Source organism: Gymnoscopelus braueri (genome assembly GCF_963280865.1).
Source record: "Gymnoscopelus braueri genome assembly, chromosome: 10".
Taxonomy (NCBI): domain Eukaryota; kingdom Metazoa; phylum Chordata; class Actinopteri; order Myctophiformes; family Myctophidae; genus Gymnoscopelus; species Gymnoscopelus braueri.
The window spans coordinates 24,146,412-24,173,380 of record NC_137611.1 but is presented as its reverse complement, the minus strand read 5'-3'; the positions used below and the strand labels follow the sequence as shown (position 1 = coordinate 24,173,380).

The 26,969-nt window shown below is 41.5% G+C and overlaps 1 protein-coding gene across 5 annotated transcripts; it reads right to left on the bottom strand.

Annotated features, from left to right (window-relative positions):
- Positions 1-1,404: 1,404 nt before the first annotated feature.
- gpt (glutamic--pyruvic transaminase) lies at positions 1,405-26,890 on the bottom strand. 5 transcript variants are annotated; one of them, XM_080440688.1, is made up of 12 exons: positions 26,663-26,890; positions 19,433-19,613; positions 10,168-10,257; positions 9,509-9,617; positions 8,666-8,799; positions 8,222-8,465; positions 6,502-6,581; positions 6,066-6,202; positions 5,594-5,768; positions 4,943-5,098; positions 3,289-3,401; positions 1,405-1,987 (listed from the first exon to the last, which is right to left on the bottom strand). In XM_080440688.1, exons 2-12 carry the CDS (start codon positions 19,571-19,573, stop codon positions 1,897-1,899), a joined length of 1,470 nt encoding a protein of 489 aa, XP_080296814.1. In that variant the 5' UTR covers positions 19,574-19,613; positions 26,663-26,890; the 3' UTR covers positions 1,405-1,896. The 5 variants fall into 5 exon arrangements, with proteins under 5 accessions (XP_080296814.1, XP_080296815.1, XP_080296813.1 ...); XM_080440689.1 differs by lacking the exon at positions 26,663-26,890 and adding an exon at positions 20,169-20,306; XM_080440687.1 differs by lacking the exon at positions 26,663-26,890 and having other exon boundaries at positions 19,433-20,026.
- Positions 26,891-26,969: the final 79 nt, after the last annotated feature.

The window sequence follows — 26,969 nt, the reverse complement described above, 5'->3', positions numbered from 1 at the left end:
GGCTTCAGTGGAGACAAAGCACAGTTTAATTAGGATTCAGGAACCCCTTTGTCAAAGATAATTAAAGCTGACAGCCGCTGTGAAGAGCAGGGAAGGAGAGAACATAACCTCTTCAAGGTACAAGCACTTTAATAGGCAGTGTCATCCTGGAATCTTAAAGTCTGTCAGTTTTGCTTCCTTTCTCCTCCTTCTCCTCTCTCTCTGAGTCTCTCTCTCCCTCTGTTTCACATGCACATGCTTACATGTGCATGGTCCTTCAGTACCATTTATCATTTGATCTGGCCATTGTGCTGAAATTGCATACAAGGCAGTAAAATACAATACACAAACAGGGAAAAGGAAGGTACTGCATCTTACAATACTCTGGAGTACCCTAGAGTCACAGTAACAGGAAGAAGTCAATCTGTCATCTGAATCCTCAGAAGTGATTTTCAACAGAGTGTGTGTGTGTGTGTGTGTGTGTGTGTGTGTGTGTGTGTGTGTGTGTGTGTGCAAAATATGAAGCCACATAATGGGTCCCATTATGGATCATTTCCCACATTGAGTAGTTTAACAGTAGTATTTAACTGTTAAATAAATCTATATATATATTTATAACATAGAGTAGCTCAATCAATAAATAAATGACCTATATAGCATCTTCATCCTTTTAGTGACTATTAAATATGTTCATTACTCCACTCTAACCAGCTCAGTGGCCTGAGATTGGAAGGTCTGGGGTTATTGGCCAGACTGATAACGTGGATTCACTCTCACGTTCCTCCCCGGTATCAGTCTGGACTTCGGCCCATAGGGATTGAGTATGAGAAATCAGAAAAAGATTTTGATGCTTTTCACTGTTGTACGGACAGCAGTTGAAACGCAGTGATTTTTCACACTTGCTCCCTATGGGCCGAAGTCCAGACTGATACCGGGGAGAAACGTGAGAGTGAATCCACGTTATCAGTCTGGCTAATGCCAGGCTATAAGAATGGTACCCAATGCTTGGCACGTAGCTTCAAGGGTTAGAGTCCCTGCTGTGATATACTAGCGTCATATCCAGGGGGTGTACTTGTCCATTAAGCTGCCTCACGCAATGGAGACAGGAGACCAATGTATGGGCCACACGGCTCAGGAACTGTCGTTCCCAAAGCTACTTATCTTCTCTTCAACTTACAACTCCACAAAAACATACTCAAATATAAGTATTCAAGTATGTGTTTATGTCACTGAATTAATAGAAATTGTCATTTGAGTTAATAAATAGGGCATGTTTGTATTGAGTGGTGGGTTGAAGTCATGACACTGTTCAATGAAACAAGTTTGTGCATCAAGTGTGCCCCCTGGTGGTGAATAAAGCTACAGATTGTACATCACAAAACAAAACACGATTGTAAGACCCAATATATCTTTACTTTTATTCATAAAATATAAAATCAGCTCTTAATGATCACATACAGTACAAGGGTCTTTCCTGCATGTTGCCCTGGTCAAAGTTTGTTGGCAGCAATGACATAATAAAACCAAGAGTAAATTATGTGGAAACACAGACATGGTCACTCTCATACGGACAAACACCTTCTTAGGCAAACATACTTCACAACTGAAATGACACCGATAAAAGTCATCAAGTCACACATGCAGTATCAAAAATGTCCCTTACAAAGAACTACACATGGGCTTTTTTTTCTTTTTAACTTCATCTCTTCCAGTCTCAAGTATTTTTCTTTTGTTTTGTACAGTTCATGTATGTCTACATGTGAATCTTGTAGTGGCTAAAGTGCATCATCATTAGAGACCCCGGATTCTTCGGTGTCTAAGGCACTAATTAGTGACACAGATGTGTTCTTTCTGATGGGATGAGATTGTAATGGTCTGGGGACCTCTGCAGGGGGTCAGAGGAAGGAATGGGGCCATTTAAGAATACTGCTCTGTGAACCTCCGGTGGAATTCCTTCACTTTGCCCAGGAGGATCTTGAGCTTGTCTGTTGGTGGCAAGATGGTCATCCTGTATGGGGGAAGGACAGGAGAACAAAAGGTCAAGAGTAATCAATCATACACAGTGACGCTGGTAACCATTTACGCATCACATGCTTTGACGAGAAAGCTTTGCGTTGATGATGATGAAAAAAGGTAATGCAGTCAACTGAAGGGGGGGGAAGCCCATTTCACATGACTATAGCATCAAGGCCAGGCAGGGTCTTGCACATAATAAGTGATAGTGATAGTAAAGAACACCTTTGCAGGTACCAATAGATCAATCAGTACACGATGCACCAGAGTTTGAAGCAATGATTTTTTTTCTAAATCATAATCATTAAACCTGGCCTTGTGAAATCATTGGCTTGCGCTTTGGAACAGGTCAGAACAAAACAAGATCCAAGTTCATATTTGTTGAACTTTGAGCGCTGTGCATCACTGAGGGTTAGCCATGCGGTGAGATAGGCTGACGCCAGGGCTGAGGGATTTTGATGCTCGTCATGTGAAGGGGGCTTAACCCATTAAATCCTGGAACGCATCTGTGTCATTTTATATTTTAGCTATAACCATTATTTTATACTTTGGCTATTCAAAAATAGCAGATATACAAGCTCATAGCGCGGCACCGAGTGCCGTGCTACGAGCTTGTAGATCTTGCTATTTTTGAATCGTGAAAATCGGTGAAAATCTTTAAATATCATTTTTAAACATTTGTCAAATATTTTTGTTCCAGGGACCTCCGGAAGCAAAGATTTGAGTTACAAATGTTCGCTTTAAAAATATATATAATGTTCAAAGATTTCCACACATTTTCACGATTAAAAAAAAAAAATAGCAGATATATCTGTTATTTTTTAATAGCCAAAGAAATCATAATAATATTATTCTCTTTTCTAAACTCAGCACATACTGTATGGGGTAATGCTCTACTAAATCAGCGGTACCTATCCTTTTCTGGATCAGGGCCCACTTGAAGATCTCTAAAGTGTTCACGGCCCACCGACTTTTATTGCAATATTGTGTACAACCTCACTTGCCAGAACCTCACTTGTTTAACAGAGCATGTTTATTTTAATGATTCATTAATTGATTGTGTTCTGGCTTGGATCAATGAGATTAATGTAGTATACCATTTATCAGTATCACAATGAAAGCTCATTTTCAAGTATTAAAGAAAAAATTATTATCTTTTTTACATTAATTGTTTTATATTAATGTTATATTATGATTAAAATCTTAGTGTTTTGCCAATTATTTGGCGGCCGACTTGCAATATCCTCACGGCCCACAGGTTGGGAATGGCTGCTCTAGATGCACCCCTGTCTGTACCTGAAGTGGTATGTTCCATCCTTCTGGCCGAAGCCGCTCCCGGGGACAAGGCAGATACCAGTCTCCTCTAGCATCTTCATACAGTAGAGCATGTCTGGAGCCTGGCCCGTCGCCTGCACACAATGAACAAAACACAGCCAGACATGACATGAACGATCTCACAATGGCACTGGGGGTTCCATTACCTCAAGCAGGGGTGGGCAACCATGTCATTAAGATTGACCAGTTGATCCTGAGGGGCTTTTTGGTCGATTACAGAGCAATTTGAAAACCCAGACAAAAACATCTCGTATCGGGGCGCCTGCTGGCCTAGCGGTCCAGGCGCATACCATGTGCAGGCTCTAATGCAGCCTGAAAGCGTGCCGCGATTTCGCTGCGTGTCTCTCCCTGAGTCCCTGTCTCTCTGTCCATCTTCACTTGAACTATCAATAAAAAGGCAGAAAAGCCAAAAAAAAACATCCCCTATCATCCACCATCCAAACACACTCAGGTTTGTTAGTGTGACTGTATACCCCAAAATGTTATATTATTAGTGCAGTGCAAATGGACAGGAATGGCCCAGGTAGCATATCAATGGTCCAGGTGTGTTACCTGTTTTACCTTTTTTTTGTTTCATCAGCAACAATTGTGCAGTGAAAGGGACCTTGGAAACACCCTTTCGCACAAACCACAAATCATTGTACATGACACAGTACATGACACAGAAAAATAAATAAGGAACTGAAATCTCAACCATATGTATATTTGTACCGTACATGAACCTGGATCAAGTGCTGTTATCAGTATTTTAAAAGTCCCATAAATATGTTTTACATTATTGTTTGATTTGCACAATACTTTTTTCATAATCTATCTAGCCTTTATTACTCATATTACACAACTGATTCATTCAGAGTTCGCATAATCCTAAACCTATAATAAGACGTAAAGGCTGAGGTCTTTTCACTGTCTGGTGAAGGTAGATCTCATGCCTGAAAGGTTTGCACACCCCTGACCTAAAGTGTCCTTTTTGCACTAGTATTTGCTGATATTTAATTAGTATTAAGGTACTTATTTTAGTCTATGGGTGGAGTGGCAATGTCGGTCAGTCCCTCCACCATTTTAGTCCCAAACAAGCTGTGCACCTTCATGCTCTCTGGAGAATGAACCCTATATTAATTGATTTTGGTGACCCCCTGCCATTTCTCTAGCACAATGGTTCTCAAAGTGGGGTCCTTGAGGGGGTTCCAGGGGGTCCCCAACAAAATATGTTCATATAGCATCAAAATTTGTTTAACCACGTTAAACCTGTTTTGCACTTTGGCTATTCAAAATAGCTTATCAGTGATCTTGTATATCTGCTGTTTTCAAAAAAGTTTTAAGAGTCTGGAATTATTTTCTCTAATGGGGGTTCCTGGCACAAATCTTTTCATGGGGCCATGTGGGAAAATACATACATTTTAGGGTCCTTGACATGAAAAGGTTTGAGAACCACTACCCTAGCAGCGCCCTTAGGCCAACATCGTCACTCGCACACAACAAAACTCCCAATCTAAACGCCAGTCGCCAGATTGCCGTGAAACTTTGTTGACCACATTCATGCTCCCCACAGGATGAAGGGCTTTATTCTTGATTTTTCACAGTCATGGTGAATAATGGGGAGTATGAGACTGACCCTGGCTTCTTTGATAGCCTTCTCAGGGATGGTGATGCGGGGGAATGAGTACATAGCACCCTGCACAGGGTTACAGCTGATCCCAGGCACTGTGTTTAGAATCTCCTGAGTCAGCTGGGCCTTCTCTGCCAAGACATTTAGGGTGGTGGTGCGCTCCTGGATGAGGAAAGAGAGATAGAACAAAGAACATATAGAAACAGAGTGAGAGGGTAGAATTTATGGAAAGGTAGTTCATCACAGAGAAAGCGATGAAGAAGAGTTAGGAGCATTGCTAGTCTGTGATAGAGATACAACCTAATCACAGTGATGATAATTAAACACCGCTCAACAGATTTAACAGAATCCATTACTTAAGCCTCTCGCTGCTGTGAAGAATAATGACCGCAAGCATATCGTTGCTGTTGGGTGAAAATCTTGTATGTCCAAAACTGTTAACAGTTAATACTTTTCATTGGTTAAATATTTATAAAACCCACAGACAGACCACTTTAAAATTTCACTACTTTTGTGCGACACTGTCTTGGACAAAGTAGGGCACTAATCTACGAAAAACCCTGATAAAAAGAAAATATATTGAAATATGGAGATGCAAGGTTTCAGCCCGACAGCAACGATATATAACAAGGAGTTGTGGGATTCTGAATGAATTACCTTGATGAAGTTGTCATAGGAGGGTTCCCCGGGCTGTGGGGAGTTGACCACCAGATCCATGAGGGCCTGTCCAGGAACAGGGGGACATAGACGGACTGACACCAGCTTGGACAACTGGGCCACCACCTCCTCGTCCATGTTGATAATCTCCATGTAGCCCCCTCGGAATCCACACCTGGGTAACAGGGAAAAGATGCTTTGAAGTGAACTCCTCACAGAAACTAAGTACTTTATACCAAGTAAGATGTTGAAAATGTCAAGCTTGTTAAGGTAAATTCTCTCAGATCAGGAGTGGATTCACTTTTATTTGATTTGATTTATTCATATATTTTGTAAATATTATATGATATGATGACTATGATGAAAAAGTTAGGGTTAAGTTAGTACACTTCTCTGCAAGTGTCGTATTAACTGATAAGTAATCAGGATTAAATACAGTAGTTTGATGACATGTCAAAGCAAGGTGACTTACTCTCCCATGTAACATTTCGAGGTGGAGTGGAAGGATGCCAGTTCCACTGTCTCTGAGAATTCAGGTCCCATCTCAAACAGTACCTTCTTAAAGGAGTGGAACTGGCAACCGTCAGCATACACATTATCCTGGTATACCTGAGTGACAGGAAAGATGAACGTAACACAGTAGAACATGTTGTAAAGCAGTGTAGTGGATTATAGAACCAATGTTATTCATAGTGTTAGTTATTGATGGTTAAACCACTTAAGCCCTACATACTTTGTCATACAACAAATAGCAAACGTAGCTGATCTACAAGCTCACAACGCATTGCTATGTGTTGTGAGCTTGCAGATTGGCTATCTTCTCTATTTTTTGGAAAAAGTTTAACTATTTTTGACAAGATACTGAAATGCACAAAATAGGGATGCTAGGATTAAAGTGGTTAAAGTACCTCATCAGCCATTAGGAAGAGGCGCTCCTTTGCAGCAAATCGGATCACTTCCTCAATGCATTCCCTGGTCTGAACTTGACCTGCGTATAAAAGAAAAATAATGTATTATTTCATTATACCATGAAATGTTCTGTGAAATGATCAGGATGAATGATACATCCTTTGCTGCCCTCTACTGACTCATAAGAGAATCACTATCAATGATGACACTGGTAGGCAGGTTTCTGAACTGCCCATATCCCATCAATGAGACGCAGACTGAAATTGTGCCATCTTTAATGAGCATTAGTGAAGAATTAATGAAGAAAAAGATAAGGTTGAAAATGGGTGAAGTGCTCCATGAATACTCTTAATCATGGCACTTATGTTATCTAAGAAGTCAAAGTACTGTTACACAAATATCATACAAAGGACCATACTGTACCAACATCAATACATGTCATTATCTATTCACAGATTCATGAACAAAGAATACACACATCTGGTTGCTGGGTTAGTGTAAGATCATAAGAAAATAATATAACCTGCACACAAGGGGCAATTCGAGGCTGAGGCCTTAAGGGGGCTCAGCCCCATAGCCTCTAGATAACAATGAATACATATAACATCAATTAATTATTACAGAATAGGTTTACGTTAGTACATATAATACCTCCTGAGCCCCTGCTGCCCCATTAAAGGAGGAGTTCACCCAAAAAATGACTTATTTTCTATCAATTACACACCCCATGAAGCCTTGATTTCATGGATTTATTTTTGTTTTTGTGGCATTCCTAAAACAATAATTTGATGACTGTGTGTATTTCCGGTAGGAGACACAAATAATCTACTTTGTGTCTCCTACCGGATACATTAGCCGGTAGGAGACGGGAATCAAATTATTAGCTTAGGAATGCGACAAAAACAAAAAATAATCCATGGATTCAAGGCTTCATAGGGTGTGCAATTGATAGAAAATAAGTCATTTTTTGGGTGAACTCCTCCTTTAAGGAGTTAGAAAATGAAAGTGTCTCAAAACAAAAAAACAAATGGGGAATAAATGGATATTATGAAATGATCCGTTCCAAAGAACAGAAAATGAAACTTTTATTGAGTATCAAAATGAAACTACTGAAGGAAAGAACATTTACAGAGGACAGCTGACTGAAACACAAGTTACAAACCCCAGACAGAAAACCATATCTTTGAACATGCCAAGCTGTTAGATGCTAAAGTAAACTGTTAGATGGAAAAAATATATAATATTTCCTTTTCTCTCATAGCGTATAGACCCCAAGTTTACAGGGTTTAGGTGGTTAAGCCAAGCATAATGCACCATCTCAGTTCAGTGCAGGAGAAAAATTATCTTTCAGGTGAAACCTACCCACACATTCAGGCTAAGGTTATGTAGAAACATAATATGTGGAGAAAGGGAAAAAAACTGTCTATTGTAAGCAGTCAGAATGAAAATGAAAGTAACTTTAAAATGAGCATCATCCCCAAACTCAATACAGCCATACTGCTGTATGGCTTAGGGGTGCTTGAAGAGCACCACAAAACCCTAAAACAACCTTGAACCACAGTATGCTTTGTAAAATGGTCAGCAGTGCTGTCAAATGTACATAGTCATTTGACAGCACGTAGTCAGTAGTCAGCAGGCTAAATATGCAAGACCATTGGCCCTTTCATACACAGAAATAGTAGTGATACACTTGAGACAATAATTTGACATGAAGCTTACCAGTGGGGTTCCCAGGGTTGATGATGCAGAGGGCCCGTGGGTTGCAGTGGCGTCTGGCTTCCTCCAGGGCACGCTGCAGCTCGCTGACTTCCATACTCCAGCACTTCTCCTCGTTCAGGTAGTAGTTGATCTGCACTGCGCCCAGTTCAGCCAGGGCAGCCGAGTATAGTGGGTACTGGGGGATGGAGATCATCACACCTGTGCGTGTTTCGCCCTCACCACACACCAGTAGCTTTAGCATGGTCTGAGACAGACAGGCAGGGGGACAGAAATGAGTGAGAGATCTGCACAATACTTTAAAATATTTATTATTTTAAGTTATGTCAATAAACCCTGTAAATAATAAAAGTATACAGGGTATGGATTTATCACAAATCAAACTGCCTTTCAAACGAAATAGGACATCAACTCAAATATAATTTCATATAAAAGAGCTTTTTGTACCACAATGCCATCGCTAGCCCCTGTGGTGAGGTAGATGTTGTCCGGATCAGAGGGAATGCCACCGTCCCTACGCTCAATGTAGCTGGCCACATCCTGACGCACACAGTCTATGCCCTGGCTGGCACTGTAGGCACCTGAGGTGGGCAGAGGGAGATGTTTGACAGGTCACTTACTCATAACAATACAGTGCTACAGTTTGTAGTCCTAAATCCCACAAGTGAGTTCACAATGAGTTCCCTCAATAGTTTTCAATGCTTTTTTACTAAAGCGTTTTCTATATACAGTATGCAGAGAATAAGGTCTGTTGTTACTTGTTCACATAAGACTAAGAGAAGTTCGCGTTTTTTTCTATGACATATTTTAAACCAATTAATATACTCAACTGTGGATTTTTAAGCAGTTATAAGCTCCTTTTTTATTTACTTGGAATAATTGCCCATGTGATTACAAATTTTAGTAGATTATTTTGTTAACATCATAAGCCTCCGTTTGCTACGCAGCTTATTTTTTATCCCAAACGCAATGCAAAAGATCCATTGGAACTCATGGTGGTGGTAAAGTGTGGGATGGCCTCTAAAAAGTCAACTCACTCTTGCCACTCTGAGTGCGACCCATTCTTTTTTATAAATGTTGCTGATCTAAGAGGATATCGCACCAGAGGAGTCAGACTGCGGTGGTAACAAAAAGTTTATTTAAGGCCTCTAATAAGACATAACTCATCCCATTCCCTGTAGCCCTCCTCAGCAAGCCAACAAAACAGGTGCAAAATGCACAGCACACCTTAGGTTTGGCTATGAGTGTGACCCTCCGAACGCTCTCACATACAGTCTACACATTACGCACCCATACTGCTCCCTCCACAAGACTGCAGGATGCGCCTTGCTCTACTTTTGGCATCCTCTGGGAATGTGTTGTCATTTAAGAGCTCCGGGTAAGAGCAGATTGCCAGGACCTGGAAGAGAGAAGATAGAAGAGATAAGAGACACAGGAGACAAGGAGCCACGTAAGAAGCCAAAAGGGAAACAGTGCACCTAAATCTGCAGTGCGCAGCAGTGGTGTGAAGTAACTAAGTACATTCATTCAAGTACTGTATTTGAAAATAGCCGATCTACAAGCTCACGCATTGAGAACTTGTAGGTCGGCTATTTTCAAAAGATTTTTATACATTTGAAAACTTTCTGCATAATGAGTACTTTCTACTTTTGGTACTTTAAGTACATTTTGATACCAATACTTTTGTACTTTTAAGTCAAATTTGTATTCCAGACTTTTACTAGAAAGTATTGATACTTTCACTTAAGTAAAAAAAAAAAAGTACTTTTTCTATCACTGGTGCACAGAAGATACTGATTAATGGCACTTTATCTACAGCAGAGAAAAACAGCTTCCAGAGCAGAATGAAAACAGAGCAACGGCCCTATATTTAGCTAATACACACCTGTGTTAAATGAACACTGAGGATTTGACTGGGTGGGAACAGGAGGTTTACAGTAGGTACAGACCTGACGGAAGAAAGTGATTGGCTGCTGGCCCATGGCGTGGGCATCGCCGATGTTGGCCTTGATGACTTCATCGAAAGGTTTCTTCACTCCCTGAAGGACAGAAACAGAACAGAGAACAGATTGACATGGGAAAAGTGCAGAAACAAAGGATGTGTAAATGGAAATCAACCACATGAACCCTGCGGAACTTCAGTGGAAATAGCCGATCTACAAGCTCACAATGCATTGGTTTGCGACTTGTTGTGAGGTTGTAGATAGGCTATTTTTGGTGAAGAGATTTGGTGTAGAGGGGGACAAGGAGGGGGCCTAGCATAGTCCCCTGGGGGACTCCGGTCAACTAAGTATATAGGGTTTAAGTACTATGTACTTTCCTGTTCTACAGCAAATTTGAACACGGGTCTCCCGCACAAGTGCTGAATTTTTTTCCACTGAGCTAAAAGTGCCTGCTTGCTCAGGGAAGAAAATGCATTTTGACACAGGTTAAAAATTCTTGTCAAACCAGAAACAGGATTGTGTCAAAGGTCGTGTCCAACCTAGACACAAGATCTAAATGTCTCAATAGAAGAGCAGGGAGACCAAATATAACCACACCAATTGTATACGTTATATTGTATTAATATACTCTTACCATACAGATTGGACAAAATAACATTTTATTCAAAAACAGCTTTATCATACATTACACGCAGAATATAATGTTATCGGGCGTTTATAACTGTCCCATCACTGAGATACAATGTATAATATGCAACATCAATATGTATGTATTGTATGCCTGAACAGGGTCAGAGATCTGAAGCAGTTCTCGGACTCTCTATTTTTACTCCAGAACATGTTGAATGACCTCTGTCTTGACACCAGTATTAAGCCGTCCAGACATGTGACAGTCTCTCTGACCAATGCCACAATGCACAGTCACACAAGTCAATCATTGTTTGGTATCCCACAGACATCCCGCTATCGGATAGTGTGTAATAAGAGATATTTTAGATTGGATTAAAGATAGTCCTTGAGTAAAATTACTCTTTAAGGTGGACTAATTAAAATGGCTGTTATCTATTTATTTTATTTAAAAAATATTGTTTGCCATGCTGTTTAATTCATAACCGACTACTGGTTTGTAATTTGGAAACTGCAGTTTTATTGACAGATGAGCAAACAAGCATATTTGGATCTTGACGGAGAGACTTAATGGATCTCCCTTCCCTGGCCTTTCATAAGCGGTCTTCAGCCAGCAATTATTTTAAAAATTATTTTAGGTAATAAAGTTTTAGATGAGCCAAGAGTCGGGCCATAACCACACGTGTTGCACATTCTGTTACTGGGCGAAATTACTTTTAAAAAGAAATACACAAATGATTCTGCTCTAAATAAAGTACTTATGCGGCGATGAAATTGCCTGAGTATTTAAAAGAAAGCAAATCACTCCAAAGTGAGTACGTTTTAAATCTGTGCAACATCTTGCCCATAATCTATCTTCTCTGACACACAGACACACAAACATACTTCACAGAGTGACTTCTTCTAACCTCACTCATAGTGACCACAGATTACAGCTGGGGGAAATGATTTACAACAGCAGAGCAAGAGGGAACTGAATGTGTCAAGGCAGATGGAAAAGTGCTGGTTTAGAAAAAAGGAATTTGGAGAATTCATTGTCACGCTGTGTTACTTCTTCCTAGCCCAGCAAAAAAATGTTAAGCAATTTAACAGTGGAGACAACAATGCACGCACACACTCACACACTCTCTCTCACACACACACACACACACACACACACACAGATGTTTCGAACAGGATGAGAGTACAAGTGTGCGTGCCAAATGTGGCACGCACACACAAATACACACACACACATATAACCCAACTACACCAGATGTTTGAAACAATGTGACAGTGACAGGCCACAAGAGTAACAAACAGTGACTCTGTACTACAACATTCACAGCAGCATCTCTGTTTGTTCTAGCCAGGGGCGAGGTCTTGTGCAGTCCAATCCAGTCCTCAGAAAATAATCTCCTGCTCTCTCATTGGCCACACAGCAGAGGTGTCTCTCCACAAAAACCAATCACATCTCTTGGTCCAGGGTTCCTCCCGTTCATGCTGAGGGGACCCTTTTATCACAAACAGTTTTGTACAGAACAAAACCAGCCTCTGACCCTGAGAACTTTCTCGAAGGCTTGTGCCTTTACAGAATGTACTTTTACGCTGATAAAGACTAAAAAACTAACAATAATCACTGTGAAAGTGGATGCTCTTGTTGTAGCCTAAATAGTGACTGGGGTGCTTGGCCAGCACTCAATAGTATGCCCTTGACCTTCCAACACTGCTTCGCATCATATTGAGGCTAAAGTCTAAAATCTAAAGCCTGAGTGTTAAATTTAACTCTGAGAATGTACAAATGGAACCTATTTTTACACTTTAAATTAACACTCACATGATTTTACAGTGTAATCTTGCATGCAAATTAGAAAAAAGTCCAAAAGTGATTCAACTGATCCCTTCCTCAAACTTTTTTTTTCATTGCTTTATATGGAAATGTGTAATTCTAGCATCATTCATCTTAAGTTTGATCCCAAATACATTTTCAATGTTCTGCTTTAACACGTTTGAAAAACATTGCAAACAAAAAACATAATGTGACAGAAATTATCCAATCATTCCATCCCCCATGGTTGCACTTGGAGCATTTCTATTCATCACTAGCTGCTCATTAGCACAGAGCAAAGGCTACAGAACAGCCACTGTACAGCCTTTAGTACACAATTTGATTGGTGGACTTGTTTACTCATAAACACGAGTAAATGAAAAACGTTAAAATGTGGCAACTTCTACGGCTGGGACATCTTGGTGTGTTAAATGCTGACGAATGGTTGTCATGAGAAACCAGACTCAAGAGTTTATCGGTGCAGTGCACAATGTTGGCTGAGAACAGATTTTTCCATGGTTATATACCGATATCGTAATTCCAGTTTCCACCAGACAGGTTATTATACTCCAACTGTGATGCTGGGTGCAGAATGATGCAGATTAACCCATTTAGACCTGAGGCCGATTCTAATAACGGCTTCTAAATCCTGAAAATGTTCTAATATTTATTCAACAATTACAAAAACATTGTTACTATATACTGTACCCCAAAAGGGGTTCTCGTCCTGAAAGGTATAGTTACAAAAAGGGGTTCCCGCCCACAATGCTTTGTTATGACCTGATTTAATAGGCTTACTAAACACTACAGTCCAAGGGCTAAACAAGGTACGAAGTATGCTGTATGGTTTTGCAATCGTTCTCTTTTAAATATAGTGCACCTCGCTACATTTCGTAATGTTGTATCTTCAGGTGGCTTATTGAGTTTGGTTATTAAACGATTACATGTGTTGTACCTTTTACTGCTCCTGGTATTGATGATGATTTGTATTGCATGTCTTGATTATGAATGGAATTGGCTTTTTTGTGTTATCCTTTTTGCATTGCTTGCACAATTGCACTTGCTGTACTGTTTGCAAAGTGTTAATAAAGTATTCAATCAATCAATGTCACTTTCAGAGATTTAATTGCTGTGGTGGAATTGCTGTGGTGGAATAGTTTTTCCACCAAATTAATTATCGTCCAATACTAATGACCGATATATTGTGTATTCCTACTCATAAAGTGGCTTATGTACATTCCCTGCTGGGAGACTCCATATTTGTTGAAACGAATGACATTCCATATGAGAAAAGTAAAACACAAAATAATCTTCTGTAACTGAGGAGCAAGACAGAGTTGTGAGAGGAAATATAAAGAGGTGTGCATGCAAGCATACTTGTGACTGAGACAAAATACAGCAAGAGAAAGAAAGCTTTATAGTCTGCCTTCTGGAAGTAACCCAACACCATACAAAGCTGGCAGGTAGGTACTCCTAAAATAGAGACAACTAGGCTGACGAAATGTGGCCCAGCTTGAAGAAGCACCACAACAGAAATAGTGTAACGTGAGAAGATTGACCACCTGTTGAAGTTCTGATTAATAATGAAATTGCTCTACTATGTCAAATTAATCAACTATTATAGATTTTTTTTAAACAAAGAATACAATAGGCTAGAGTATATCAGTTAGATTTGTACATTTTGTTGTGTGGCATCACTGGGGAACCAGCTGAGTGAGCTTGTGATTATAGAGTGTCCACCCTGAGAATGTGAGGTTGGGGTCAATCCCCGGCCGGGTCATACGAAAGACTAAAAATGGTAACCAATGCCTATCTGCTTGGCACTCAGCATCAGAGGCTGGATTGGGGGTAAGTCCCTGCGACAAACTAAGTTCATGTCCAGGGGGGCGTACTGGTACACCATGGCTGGGGGATGGAATTGTACATGATCAAGCTGCCTCATGCTACAGAAACAGTAGATAGGTTCCCAAGGGTACCTATCGCTGGGGAAGTACCCACTTTAAACCAATATTATTTCATTTTTGGGATACAGTAAGTGAGACTCATTTTACATTGAGTGATAATGGGGTCCATTTGCAGTAGATTGCAGTAGTTTGCAACAGCTATTGGTTCAGTGTGTTCTCCTCTGAAGGCTTTTGTTTGGATCACAAAGCATGGGAACGCTGTAGGTGTTTGGATGCAAGGGCTTATTTACTGGGTCCTGTGCTGTAGAACAGATTAGAAGTAGAAAAACAATTACTTCCACAAGGTCAGGTGACCATTTTTGTTTTTAACAAAACACATGAACTCAAAAGTCCATGACTGTGTGTTACTGAATGAACAAACACATTTCTTCTGCATTTTAAATAGCATCTTAAATATTCATCTGATCAAACTCGTAGGTAACTTACATAAAGAGAGAATAAATGAGAGGGGACTGTGGCTCAGGCTGTAGGTGAGCAGGGTTGCAATTAAATAGAAATAACTCAGTTTCAGACTGGCGTAGACCATCTGGATAAAGGTCAATGTTGTCATTATACTTTCTCCCCCTCAGCCATCAGTGCATCTTTCACCTGGGAAAGACCTTGTTCACATGCTCACCCTTTCTTAAATAAAGCACTTAAGAGAAGATGCATTGCACACTAGACTGGGCTCAGTACACTGAGCGTTTGTTTCTATGACGACTTAAGTGGCATGAGAGAGGAAGAGGTCAGAAGATACTAGAAACTGGTGCAACAAATTTTTTTTGATTCATCAAGCAAAAAGGCTGAGAAGTTCATGGATGATGTGATTTAACCACATGGTTTCCTGCAGGACAAAACGTAGTGTATGTGCTACTGGAGGGAGTTGTGCACACTGGGGCTGCACAATATGGACAAAATGTCATACCTTAATAGTTATGCCAAATTAGTGTGTGCTCCATTGCCACTCTGCAAAAAGCGCCTTACAAATAACCCCATGGTGAGTGGTTCACTCCGTATATGGGCACAGTTTAGGACACACTTCAAATATAAGCAAGCTTTGAACTGTCTCCCAATAATGTCTAATGCACTTTTTCCGCCCTCACTCATGGATGCAGCATTCAAGTCATGGGCCATGAAGGGGTTGAGGCGGGTGAAGGATCTGTTTAAAAAAGGGTCGCTTATGTCCTTTGAGCAGTTGGTAGGCGAATATGACATTCCTCGTTCACACTTTTTTAGGTATTTACAGGTGCGGGGTTTTGTTAAGAAATATTTTGCTTCTTCTCTACTTCAACCGGACGGATGGCTTGATGAGTGGCTGGAGGAAGACCCGAATCAGAGGGGGATGGTGAGCTTAATATATAGCGATATTCAAGAGATTGCATCCCCATCACTGGACCGCATTAGGGAGTCCTGGTGTAATGATATGGGACTTGAAATCCCCGATATTTCTTGGCAGCTGGCAATTAAAATAATACATAAATCATCTGTCTGCATCAGATATGGACTACTTCAATTCAAAGTGTTTCATAGGTTACACTTCTCTAAGAGCAAACTTGCTGAGATTTACCCGGATGTTGACCCGACATGCTCCAGGTGCCATCAAGCTCCAGCCACTCTCTACCATATGTTCTGGTCATGCCCATCATTATCACAATTTTGGCTTTCAGTTTTTGAGACCTTTTCTTTTATCTGTGATAAAGAGATCTGCCCTAACCCCTTGGTTGCGGTCTTTGGAGTGGTCCCTAGTGAAGTGACAGTATCTGGCGCTCAGTCTGATGCTGTGGCCTTCTCCTCTTTATTGGCACGACGCCTTATCTTGTTCAATTGGAAATCAGCCAGTCCTCCATCGCATCGACGCTGGGTCGGAGATGTGATGGCTCATCTAAAACTTGAGAAGATTAAATATTCTACCAGGGGTTCTGTCCAGAAATTCTACAGGGTTTGGCAGCCATTTTTGGATTATTTTGATCAAAAATTCCCGGCTGGGGACACTTAGGTATAGGACGACATGTTTTTATTTTAAAATTTATTTTGGGTTTATTTTTGAATTTTTGTATTACTGTCTATTTACTTAAGGTATTGTTAATGTATGATTATGTTTCGTCCTGTGATGTATGTATGTATTGTTGGTGTTGAAAAATCAATAAAAACAATTTAATAATAATAATAGTTATGCCAAATATCTCAACAGCGATTGTGATAGTGTGAACCCATATGACTATGGGTTCACACTTAATTTTTTATTTTAAGTGTAGCAACAGTGAAAACTAAACATTCTTCAAAAAACGGCATATTACAGGCAGTGGTGTAATGGTGATTTTTTTTTCTTCAGGGGAACGGTATTTTAATGACGTCGGCCGCACGCTCACCGCCACCGGTTATGCAAAGTAGCCATTTGGGTACTTGGCTCGTGAATCTAGGGGGGTGAACATTTTCCAGTGGAACGCTGTGGTGTCCCGTGTAGCGACCAAAACACCACTGATTACAGGTCAATTACTCTCTTAGTTTAAACGTCTGACGTTTAGTCGCGGTGCTGACCAATTCAGTCTCGTGGGGCGACTAGACTGAACTGGTCTGGCGTATTCTCTCAACCATATGGGTGATGTCATAAAACCGGTAAACTCTACTTGCATCACACTTTCTAAGTAGGCTAATGTTTATGCCCCATATGCAAATAGATGCAATATTTGAGCACATAAAGTGAACAGCCTCAGACTCATCTCTTAACTGTTGAGTGTACCACTACGCAGTCCTCATTGTTCATGAATTCCTTTGAGAGTGAAACAAATGTAATCAAATAGGCCCTTTGATTACGTTGTACACTCTCTGAATTAAATTAATACTGAGGATTTTACTGTGAAGGAGGAAAGTCTCTGGTTTCACTGGGACTTCTTGATGATCAAATAACACACCACCAAACAGGTTACTCCAGTGGTTCCCAAAATGTTTAGCTCTAGACCCAAAAGAGAAATTTGATGTCTTCCTGGAACCCAACCTAGTGAAAATAGCCAATCTACAAGCTTACTAGAGCTTGTAGATCTGCTATTTTCACAGCTTGAAAATGAAAATGGGTACTAGAAAATGGATATTTACTTGAGACCCATAAAAATGGGCCCGTGACCGGTGACCCAAAGGAAGGAAGAGAGAGTGCGGATTGGGACAGATAGTGCAGATAATCGTTATTGGTTTACTGGTTACTGGTTGAACGTCATTTCCAGGTCAGATGGTGACGGGTTGATATTAACAAGACAGACAAGAAGCTCAGTCTCGTAGACTATGGACTTTCACCTCTTCCTTGGGTTCTCTCTATGAACAGCTGTGATAAGATCGCATTAGGAAGCGACAGCAATGAAAGAGAGATAAGGAAAGAAAATGACAAAGAGAAGAAGAATGATCTTTAAAATCAGCTCAACAATTGATGTATTGAAGTGATATTTGTAAGCGTGACTAATTGCTCATAAATATGTGTTTTTATTATTAGGCTATTTAAAATTCCCTGAACACCACTACATGCAGACTTCCAAAAAGATCACATAAGTTAGTGTTCCCTTTTGGTGCTCTGTCAATTGTAAGCACATGACAAGGAGGAACAGACATCTGCACGTCCACAATTAGTCTTTACCTAATTAGTTCCACGTGTCAGAAACACAAACTTTCCTTGATAGCTGATGAGCAAATCAAAGTTGTACATTAGGTTTATGCATAATAACGTCATACATATTTTTCCCCACCTCCAGTTTGGAGGACAATGTAGGCTCTCAATCTCTTTGCAATCTACGTTGTCATGAGTTGAAAACTATGGGCTACTGTATATACAAGACCTTCATCTTAAATATATACATGTTGCCACATACAGTACAGTAGGCTAAATTGTTCTTGCAGTCCACTGATGCTGGAGCTACAAAGGCAATATAATAATAATAACTTTATTTATATAGCACTTTTGTGAACAGAAGTCACAAAGTGCTGCACAGAAAGATTACACATGAAAGACAAAAAAGCGCAAAAAGAAATATCACAACGTAAAGGATGCTAATATAAGAGCCCAAAAAAATTATTTAGCAAATAGAATTCAACAGGTAAAAGTAGTCTGTCATGATGTTATCATCAAACGAATGTTGAGACACTATAGGCATTACCAAACATCACCCCAAAAGTTGCCCTCTCTACAAAGCACACAGAGTGTACAGTGTGTGCTGGTGATTATGCAATGTACAGTACCAGACCAGCGTGGCACTCTGGCTGAAATGCCAGAGTGCCAGCAAAAAAGCTTGAAAAGCCTTTTAAAGTATGATTATAATGTATAACACAGTAGGAAGAGATCTAACAAAACGGTGCATTATATCCAGAGGCGGAAAGTAATTAAGTACATTTACTCAAGTACTGTACTGTCTTAGGTATTGAGGTATTTTTTACTTTACTGGAGTATTTCCAGTTTTCTTAGCTACTTTTACTTCTACTCCACTATCTCAGAGGCAAATATTGTACTTTTTACTCCACTACAATTATTTGACAACTTGAGTTTAGCCTACTTTGTAGATTTGGATTATTATGACAAAACATGCATTGAAGACTTAACCCTATATGCATACTTTGACGATTTGAAAATAGACGATCTACAAGCTCACAAAAGATCTTGTAGATTTGTCATTTACTATGCATTTTTATACATTTGGAAACTTGTGAAATGGGACATTCTGCATAATGAGTACTTTTACTTTCAGTACTTAAATATATTTTATATTTTAACGCGAATACTTTTGTAGCCTACTTTTACTCAAGTAAATCTAGAATAGCGGACTTTTATTTGTAACAGAGTATTTCTACATTGAGGTAGCACAAAATGTGAGTATAGCCCACTTCTTCCACCACTGATTATATATTTCTAGCCTACCTCTTTGAGCTCCTTCTCGATCTGCACGGCGCGCTGCACGATGGGTCCGCGCACCGCATATTCAACCTTCTTCACGGTGGGGTTCATGGTGTCGAGGGTCAACACCTTGCCCCGGGACCTGGCCACTCCGTTCTCGGTCATCTTCTCCTTGGCTTGGATCCCACTGAGCGCCGACAGGGCTCTGCCGGGAGGAGAGAAGGGAGCAATCAATGAACCAGGGTGCTGGTAATCATTCCGAGCCCTGGTCAGGATACGAACGCCTCTAGACGGCAGCAGTTGTATCCGCGAAGCTGACATGATTGTGAATCTTGATTCTGATGTCACAAAAGTCTTTGAAAAGTGTGAAAAGGGGTAGTTAAGAGTTTGTTGTTGCGCGCTGCCTGGCGACCACCGTCGCGCTGTACTTCCACTCAGTCAGGACTGTCTGTGACCAAACTTCTACAACGTGTACCCACGCAGACCTTTGAACCCTTTCCAACAGTTACGGTGAACGCGGCTTTTATCAGGAGATCATACGAGTTTAGAGATAGACTGATGATGATGCCCCCCCCCAAAACAGTGTTTGCGCCTAGAATGACCCTGGACTTGTTTGTGTCTTCTTCTGACTGTGCACGCATGGCTACTATATAAGGGACAGAGAGAACCCCCACCACCCCTTTTGTGTGTGGGCTACAGGCTACTAATACCACCTTCCCTTTTTCCCCCTCCCCCTCTGGTTCTCTATTATCCTACGCACCGTTAGGTTGTTGTCAATCAGAGCCAGTTCACTTCTCCGGTTACCGAGATGCAGGGTCAGATTATATATGTGAAGACCAGGGCAGCGGCAAACTTTCTCTCTCTCTCTCTCACTGATCTGAGTCTCCCTTTTCTTTTATCGTGGAGGAGCGCCAGCCCGCTCTTGGGTTACTCTGCATAAAAGAGCCTACTCCTCCTTTTTTGGCCGTGAGCCCAAGTAGTAAAGCTCCGCATGCAAAGTATATGCAAGCAATGCATTAGACTACTTTAATGCACTAAACATTGTAATCAATTTCCGTTTATAATTCAAGCATTCTTGACCATTTTATTTTTCAGTATCTTTTTATTATACAAAGCGAAAGAAAATGGAAATGGACAGCCGGCCCGGACAGGGTAATGTGTTAACTATTAGTTGGTCCGATCGCCTGATGGGATCTGCAAGTTCACCAAGAAAGAAACACACACACATGCACACCCCCTCCAACCTGATCCCAGATGAGCTGCTAGGAATGCAGAACGAACCTGAGAGTAGAAATAGGGTCACTTCCCTCTTCCCTGTAATTACTCCTCTGTTAAACTGAAGCCTGAGGGGGGATAGCCTACAATGTATTGTAGGCTATCTATCCCCCCTCAGGCTTCACACCCACAGCATACACACAACACATAACAACACGCAAAGCAAAGCTATGAATCATGTTAATGCTGATAAGCTGTGAGATAAAATTCTCTGTACACATTAGTGCCATTGTTTCTCAAAGTGACTTTTAGTATCCATGTGCCTCCCTTGATAGTCATAACAACTAATTTATCAGCCTGTGACCTATTTGATACAGTATCACCAGACAGATCAAACCATAACATCATGTTATGCAGTAGGCTATTTCAGTTAACTTATTTCTTATCAGAATGAGGACAAAGTCTGTGCACTTCAAGTGCACTCCATATTGCCACTATTATCAGGGTAATATTTTCCATAGTGCTTGGATGTTGAGTTAAAGCGGCACTATGTAACTTATTTTTTATGAATAAACAAAATTTGGTCCAATCTGTATGGTAGTGTGTTAATACAATATAACTTCTACAATTGGGGTGGTTGTATTTTGTCTCCCTGCTCTTCTATTGAGACATTTAGATCAGGGGTTTTCAACCGATTGTGAATGAGGGACCACCACCCTGACTGAGAATCAACCTGGGGACCACTGTCGGGTGGAGATATATATAAGATTATAGTGCTTTGCTATGCATCCCATGTCTATACATCCCACTGTTTCTAAACTAATTGTCCACGGACTACTATTGGTTGTGGTCCATGGCATAATTAGGCCTGGAGGTGGTCCATGGGGAAATGTTTTAAAATGTAAATACATAAATAAAATAACTTTGTTAAATGTATTAAAATAATATTTCAGAGGTCCATCAAATGTAAACAAAATATTTGAATTAATAGGCGTGGTGTGGGAGAAAAAGCTTGAAATGAAATAATGACTGTTAAGGGCTTGATTTAATTTGTTGCACAATACTATGGCTCATAGGAATTTATAGACTACGTGACAACCAGGAATAGATTGGTGACCACCGGAGAGACGGGTGACAGCCGGAATGTAGACGGCATCCGGGAGCAGTTTGGGTTGGCGCCCCAGTCTGTGTCTTCCGTGAGGAAGAAGCCCAACAAATCCACGGTGAGGCCTTTGGGAGGACCATTCAAGTAAGACGCAAGGGAGCCTGCAGTACCACCAGCCTGCAGTACCACCAATGTGATGGTGTCACGGGCCAAGACACCATCACACCAGAATGAAATGTTTGGAGCAGGGGAGTCTGGTGCAACGCTCAGGTCCTGGACCTGGTGAGACGAAGGAGGAGCCCGGCCAGGAGACAACCCACAGAGCCTAGTCCCTCCACGTGCCAGAGCCTCCCCGAGTCCCGGCAGAGTATTTCCGGAGAAGTGGACTGAGTGGCCCTGTCTTGCCCTATAGGACTGACCGTGGGTAGCTACTGGGACGTAAGTCGGGGCTTGATCAACCCTGGCTGGGTCACCTGGGTGAGGGTGTATGTTGCGAGACCCGAAACATCCTATGACCCCAGGCTACAACACTGATGATACGTCCCAGGTGCATCCATGTGATGTTTTTCGTTATGTGCAACAAATTATATCAAGGCCAGGCACTATTTAACTGAAATGTGCGATTGGTCCGGACTCCAGAGCTCAAAAAAGGTTGAGGACCACTGATCTATTCCTATCCCACGGTTACCCTTATTCCATTCGCTTACTTTATACAACCTTCCATTAAACTCATGTTACCTGATATACTGATTTGTATCTTATGTACGAGTGATCAGTACACATGCAATTATATGGGCACATTTCCTAATAATGCCAGGCAATCTGGTAGACTGGTACACTTTCCCTTCTTGAGATTCGAACTCTAAGTTCTTGCCCTCCGACTTCCCAGTAACTGACAACATTTCTGCATCATTATAGGTCACCAGGTCATTTAGTGCACTATTCCGTGGAACAGTGCACTAAATGAACATAAAATTAAATAAAAAAAATCTTCACTTTCCTACATTACTAAATGCACGGTCAGGGACCACATGCTTGATTGATTGATTGATGTACTTTATTTAGTAAGACATGAGAACAGTACATGACAGTACATGGAAGTACAAATTCACAATACAAGGTCTACTAAACTGGAAATCTCATTAAGCACTAAGCTTGTTTAAGATGAGAACCCCATGCACACAAATCATGATGACATATGAGACAGACGGATATACACACTACTATACAGAATGTCATACAATCAGTTTACAGGTTACTGGTACTACTGGTACGAAGAGTGAAAAATATGTACAAAAGAATGCAATACCTTCACAGACCACCAGTGGTCCACGGATCACCTGTTGAAAACCTCTGATTTAGATCGTGTCAAGGTCATGTCTCACCTCGACACAGGATCTGACACAAATTTTGACCTGATGGTCAAGATTACTATTAGCTCAATGGTAAAAAATGTCAGCGCCGTGTTCAAATTTGGGGTAGAAGAGAGAGTTAAGTTACATAGTGCAGCTTTAATGAAAGAATAGACTAGACCACCATGGTTCTCAATGTGAGGTCCTTGAGGGGGTTCCAGGAGGTCCCCAGCTAAATGACTGATACGTTAAACAAAATGGACCCTTACAGGTCTATAATTCAGAGTGTACAAATGGACCCTTACAGTCCTTAGAGTTAAAGTAACACTGAGGATTTGACAGTGTAGTTTGGGGTTGCAGAGATTTAAAAAAATAAAAAGTATTAAATGGGGCTGCATGGTATATAATGCATTTACCAAACTGGGCGTCATATTGACGGTTGACCAGAGAATACTTCTGAATGGGTCACACTGATCATTAACCAGAAACTACTGATGTCTGGAAGGCAATGTGAAATCAGACACAACATTATTGGTAAGTACTAAAATGGCATTTTTTTTCCCCTCACGAGTGTCCTTTACAAAATAAATCAAATAGAATTTTGCATTAAACATCAGTTTCAGGCCTTTAATGAAAAAAAGACCACACACACACAGTGCTACTTTGTGATATATTTATCTTGCTATAAAATATGTAACCAGCAGAGGGCAAACATAAACAGTGATTTAATGTGATTGTGAATGTCACAATAGTAATAAACACATTCATTTATAGAAGAGAAATGTATAAAGCTCTGTGATCAAATTAATTGAACAAACATGAAAAAAGAGGCATGTCATCAAGATAACAAATACCATTCTCTTAGAAGCCAGTCAGTTAAACAGAGTAATTTAAAACAGTGTGTGACATCACATGACACTGGAGTCCAATAGGACAACAGTGAATAGGAGCTTTAGTGAACAAACAGCAGAGATGAAGAAGGAAAATATAGAGTTTTCCATTGGTTCTCCAGCAGTAGTTTTAATGATCTCATTTCACATACACTGCAACGCAGCTTTTCAGATTCAGGGTTTTGGTTTGAGGTCTGACCAGCATTCATAGTATTGGTAGAGAGAAGACAGGTTGAACTAGGTTGTAAAAAGTCCATAAATTACCTTTTAGGTGAAATGTCATATTGGATTAACATTAACAGCACCACTGCCCTAAACATGTAGTGTTGTTGTTAGTGGGAGCCAAACCAAGTTTCTGTTTCTACACAAAAAAAGGAGGTGTTGCCCCAGAGGCAGAAGTATAGACCCTCGTCTACACCATATGTTCGCCCCAGAACAGGGACACTATAACACAGTAAAAACAAACGGTGCTATATAGCATCAAAAGCGGTTATTTGGCTCGTAATCATAGGGGAGCCGTTTTTGGTGCTATATAGCACCAATCTTTAAAGGTGCTATATAGCACCTTAGTCAAATGGTGCCATATACTACTGTTGTTAAGGTGCTATATAGCACCATTTGTCAAATGGTGCTATATAGCACCACAACAATCCCAAAGAACCCCTGAAGCACCCTTTTCTTTTAGTGTGTAGGGTTCATGTGGTGAAGCTTTTCTTCAGTAATGACATCTCTTGCTAACCTTTTGCTCCAGTAGTCTGACAATAACAGTTCTAAAGGTAGACTGAGAATACATTTTCAAGGGAGATAATCCTGCCTGTTCACAATTATTTGAAAGGCGTTGAAAAGGAAAAAGCCTTGCATTCTGTTGGTGAATTAACACTAACGTTAGTCATATCAGAGTTTGAGATCAAAATATACCAAAGTATGTTGATTTAAAACCCAGAGCCACCAGTGATGGATGAGAGGGTCTGTGTGGCCACAGAGCGCAGGCCAAAGGTGGGCACTGAGAGAGGTGTGAGCAGGAACAGCTGGTGCTGTAGTGTCTGCAGACTGAAGCATTTACACTCCTCTGTGATTAGGTAGCACTGCAGCGGCTGGTGGGAGAAGCCATGGGCAAACTCTTCATGTAGAGCGTTACCTCTCTGAGCCTTCTCTTCAGGGGAAACACACGGGCTCTCCTCCTGGCTGAAGTAGCGTGCGGTGGTGAAGGTGAAGAACAGCCTCAGAAGTTCCCAGCAGCGGGCTTTGGAGGGCAAAGGCGATTCACTGGATGGAGGGTTAGCAGAGGCCTGCACACAGGAGACAGAGCGGCGAGTTTCACGGTTGATGACAATGAGTGCCAGGACGTCGGGGCGGAGGGATACCGAGCCTGGCAAGCAGCGCTCCCCGACAGCCAGGCAACTTCTCAGTGTCTCCACCAGAGGAGACCAGAAATGCCCAACCAGCTCCCTCTCAGCCCTGTGCAGCGAGGGAGTGGGGCCACACAGCATGCACACATCCACACCTGGAAGCAGCTGGAAGCGGAGCAGGCGGTGGGCCACGGTGGGGCTGCCATGGGGAAGGAATACAGGGTAGTCACAAGAGGCAGATCCAGACATAGAGAGAAACCGCAGCAGAGCAGATAGTAGCACTACTTCCTGTGGTGCCAGGAGCCACCACTTCTCTGTGGCAACGGCAATGCGCCCGTGGACCATGAGGCATCCAAACTCACTGTCTGCGGCCTGCGTGAAGCTCTCCAGAGCCTCCTGCAGCAGGGCAGGGTTAGGAGGCAGTAGGCAGTCAGCACAGTGCGTCAGACTCCCCATAATGCCCTCCTGCCTCCCCTCCAATAGCTGATCGATGAGGCCAAAGCAGGAACGGAGGTCCCTCTTCAGCCGCTCCACATTCCTGATGTTCACCAGCTCATCCTGGCCCAGAACCAGCACCATGCAGCTCCACACATTCTCCAACAGCCGACGCAAATGGAGATCCTCCGCCTCTTTACTGTCACGTCCTCTGCCTCCTCCAAGTTGCTGTCCCTTCACAGCAATCAGTATCACACTATCATGGAACACTCTCCACACAACTTTACCTCCATGGTCAGTCTCACAGCTGGACAATACCACGCCCTGCCCAACTCCAAACATGTGAACCCCATTCAGGGAACCAATGACGGAGAAGGGAAGCTGTTTAGAGGCTCCTCGGGTAAAAAGTGGGACCCCGCTGTTGGCTGTGAGGCAGAGAAGCTGCACTGATCCATCCTGTAGCATCATCCTGGTAGTGGACGTCACTGTTAACAGATCTTGTGAGAGAAATAAGCAGCCAGGTCTATGAAAACAAGCCCAAAAGAAGCGACTGTAGTAGGCCACATGAGCACTTGGCTATTTGAAAATAGCCGAGCTACAAGCTCACAACGCGTCGCATCGTGTTGTGAGCTTGTAGATCTGCCATTTTCAAAAAGATCTTGAAAAGAAAAAGTGAAATATTTGGAATATATTTGAGGGGGGAAATCCACTGTAACATTTACAAGTAACTTTACACTACAGAAAAACAAGCCCAAAGTCGCTTATAATAAGCGGACAGGGCAACACTGGTGGACGTGAAACTGTTGCTAACGTTAGATTCTCTGCTTCAGACGTCGTAGCACCTCGCTAATTACGTTAGCTGAATGATACTAAGTGCTTTTTTTCCCGAGCATCTTATCCGTACTTACCAGACGTCAAGTACAGATGATGACACACACAGATGAGTGCGAGTCATTTCTCTGTTCTCTGTTGGAAATTGCACAACTTCTGCGTCCACAGACCAGGCTGGACATTCCGTTAGTTTAGTGCCTTTTGCAGCAGCTTGGCTCATTTATTTTCAAAGCTAAAGCTAACTTTCTTCTCCGCGAAAGGATACAATACCGGTTTCCACAGCAACTGAACTCAGTCCCATTCAAGTTTAGTTTTAGCAATGTTTGTCTTCCGGTTGCTTAAGTCTCGCGAGAACCAATCACATGTCATGATATGTCCCCAAAC

Bases quoted from the DNA above. Each gene is read 5' to 3' on its own strand.
- gpt (XM_080440687.1), bottom strand. From the start codon at position 19,729: ATGTCAGCTTCGCGGATACAACTGCTGCCGTCTAGAGGCGTTCGTATC. The intron at 10,258-19,432 runs GTAGGCTAGAAA...TCTGTCCTTCAG, and splicing joins TCGAGAAGGAGCTCAAAGAG to GGAGTGAAGAAACCTTTCGA. The intron at 8,800-9,508 runs GTGCGTAATGTG...TGCCCACCTCAG, and splicing joins TTGTGGAGGGAGCAGTATGG to GTGCCTACAGTGCCAGCCAG.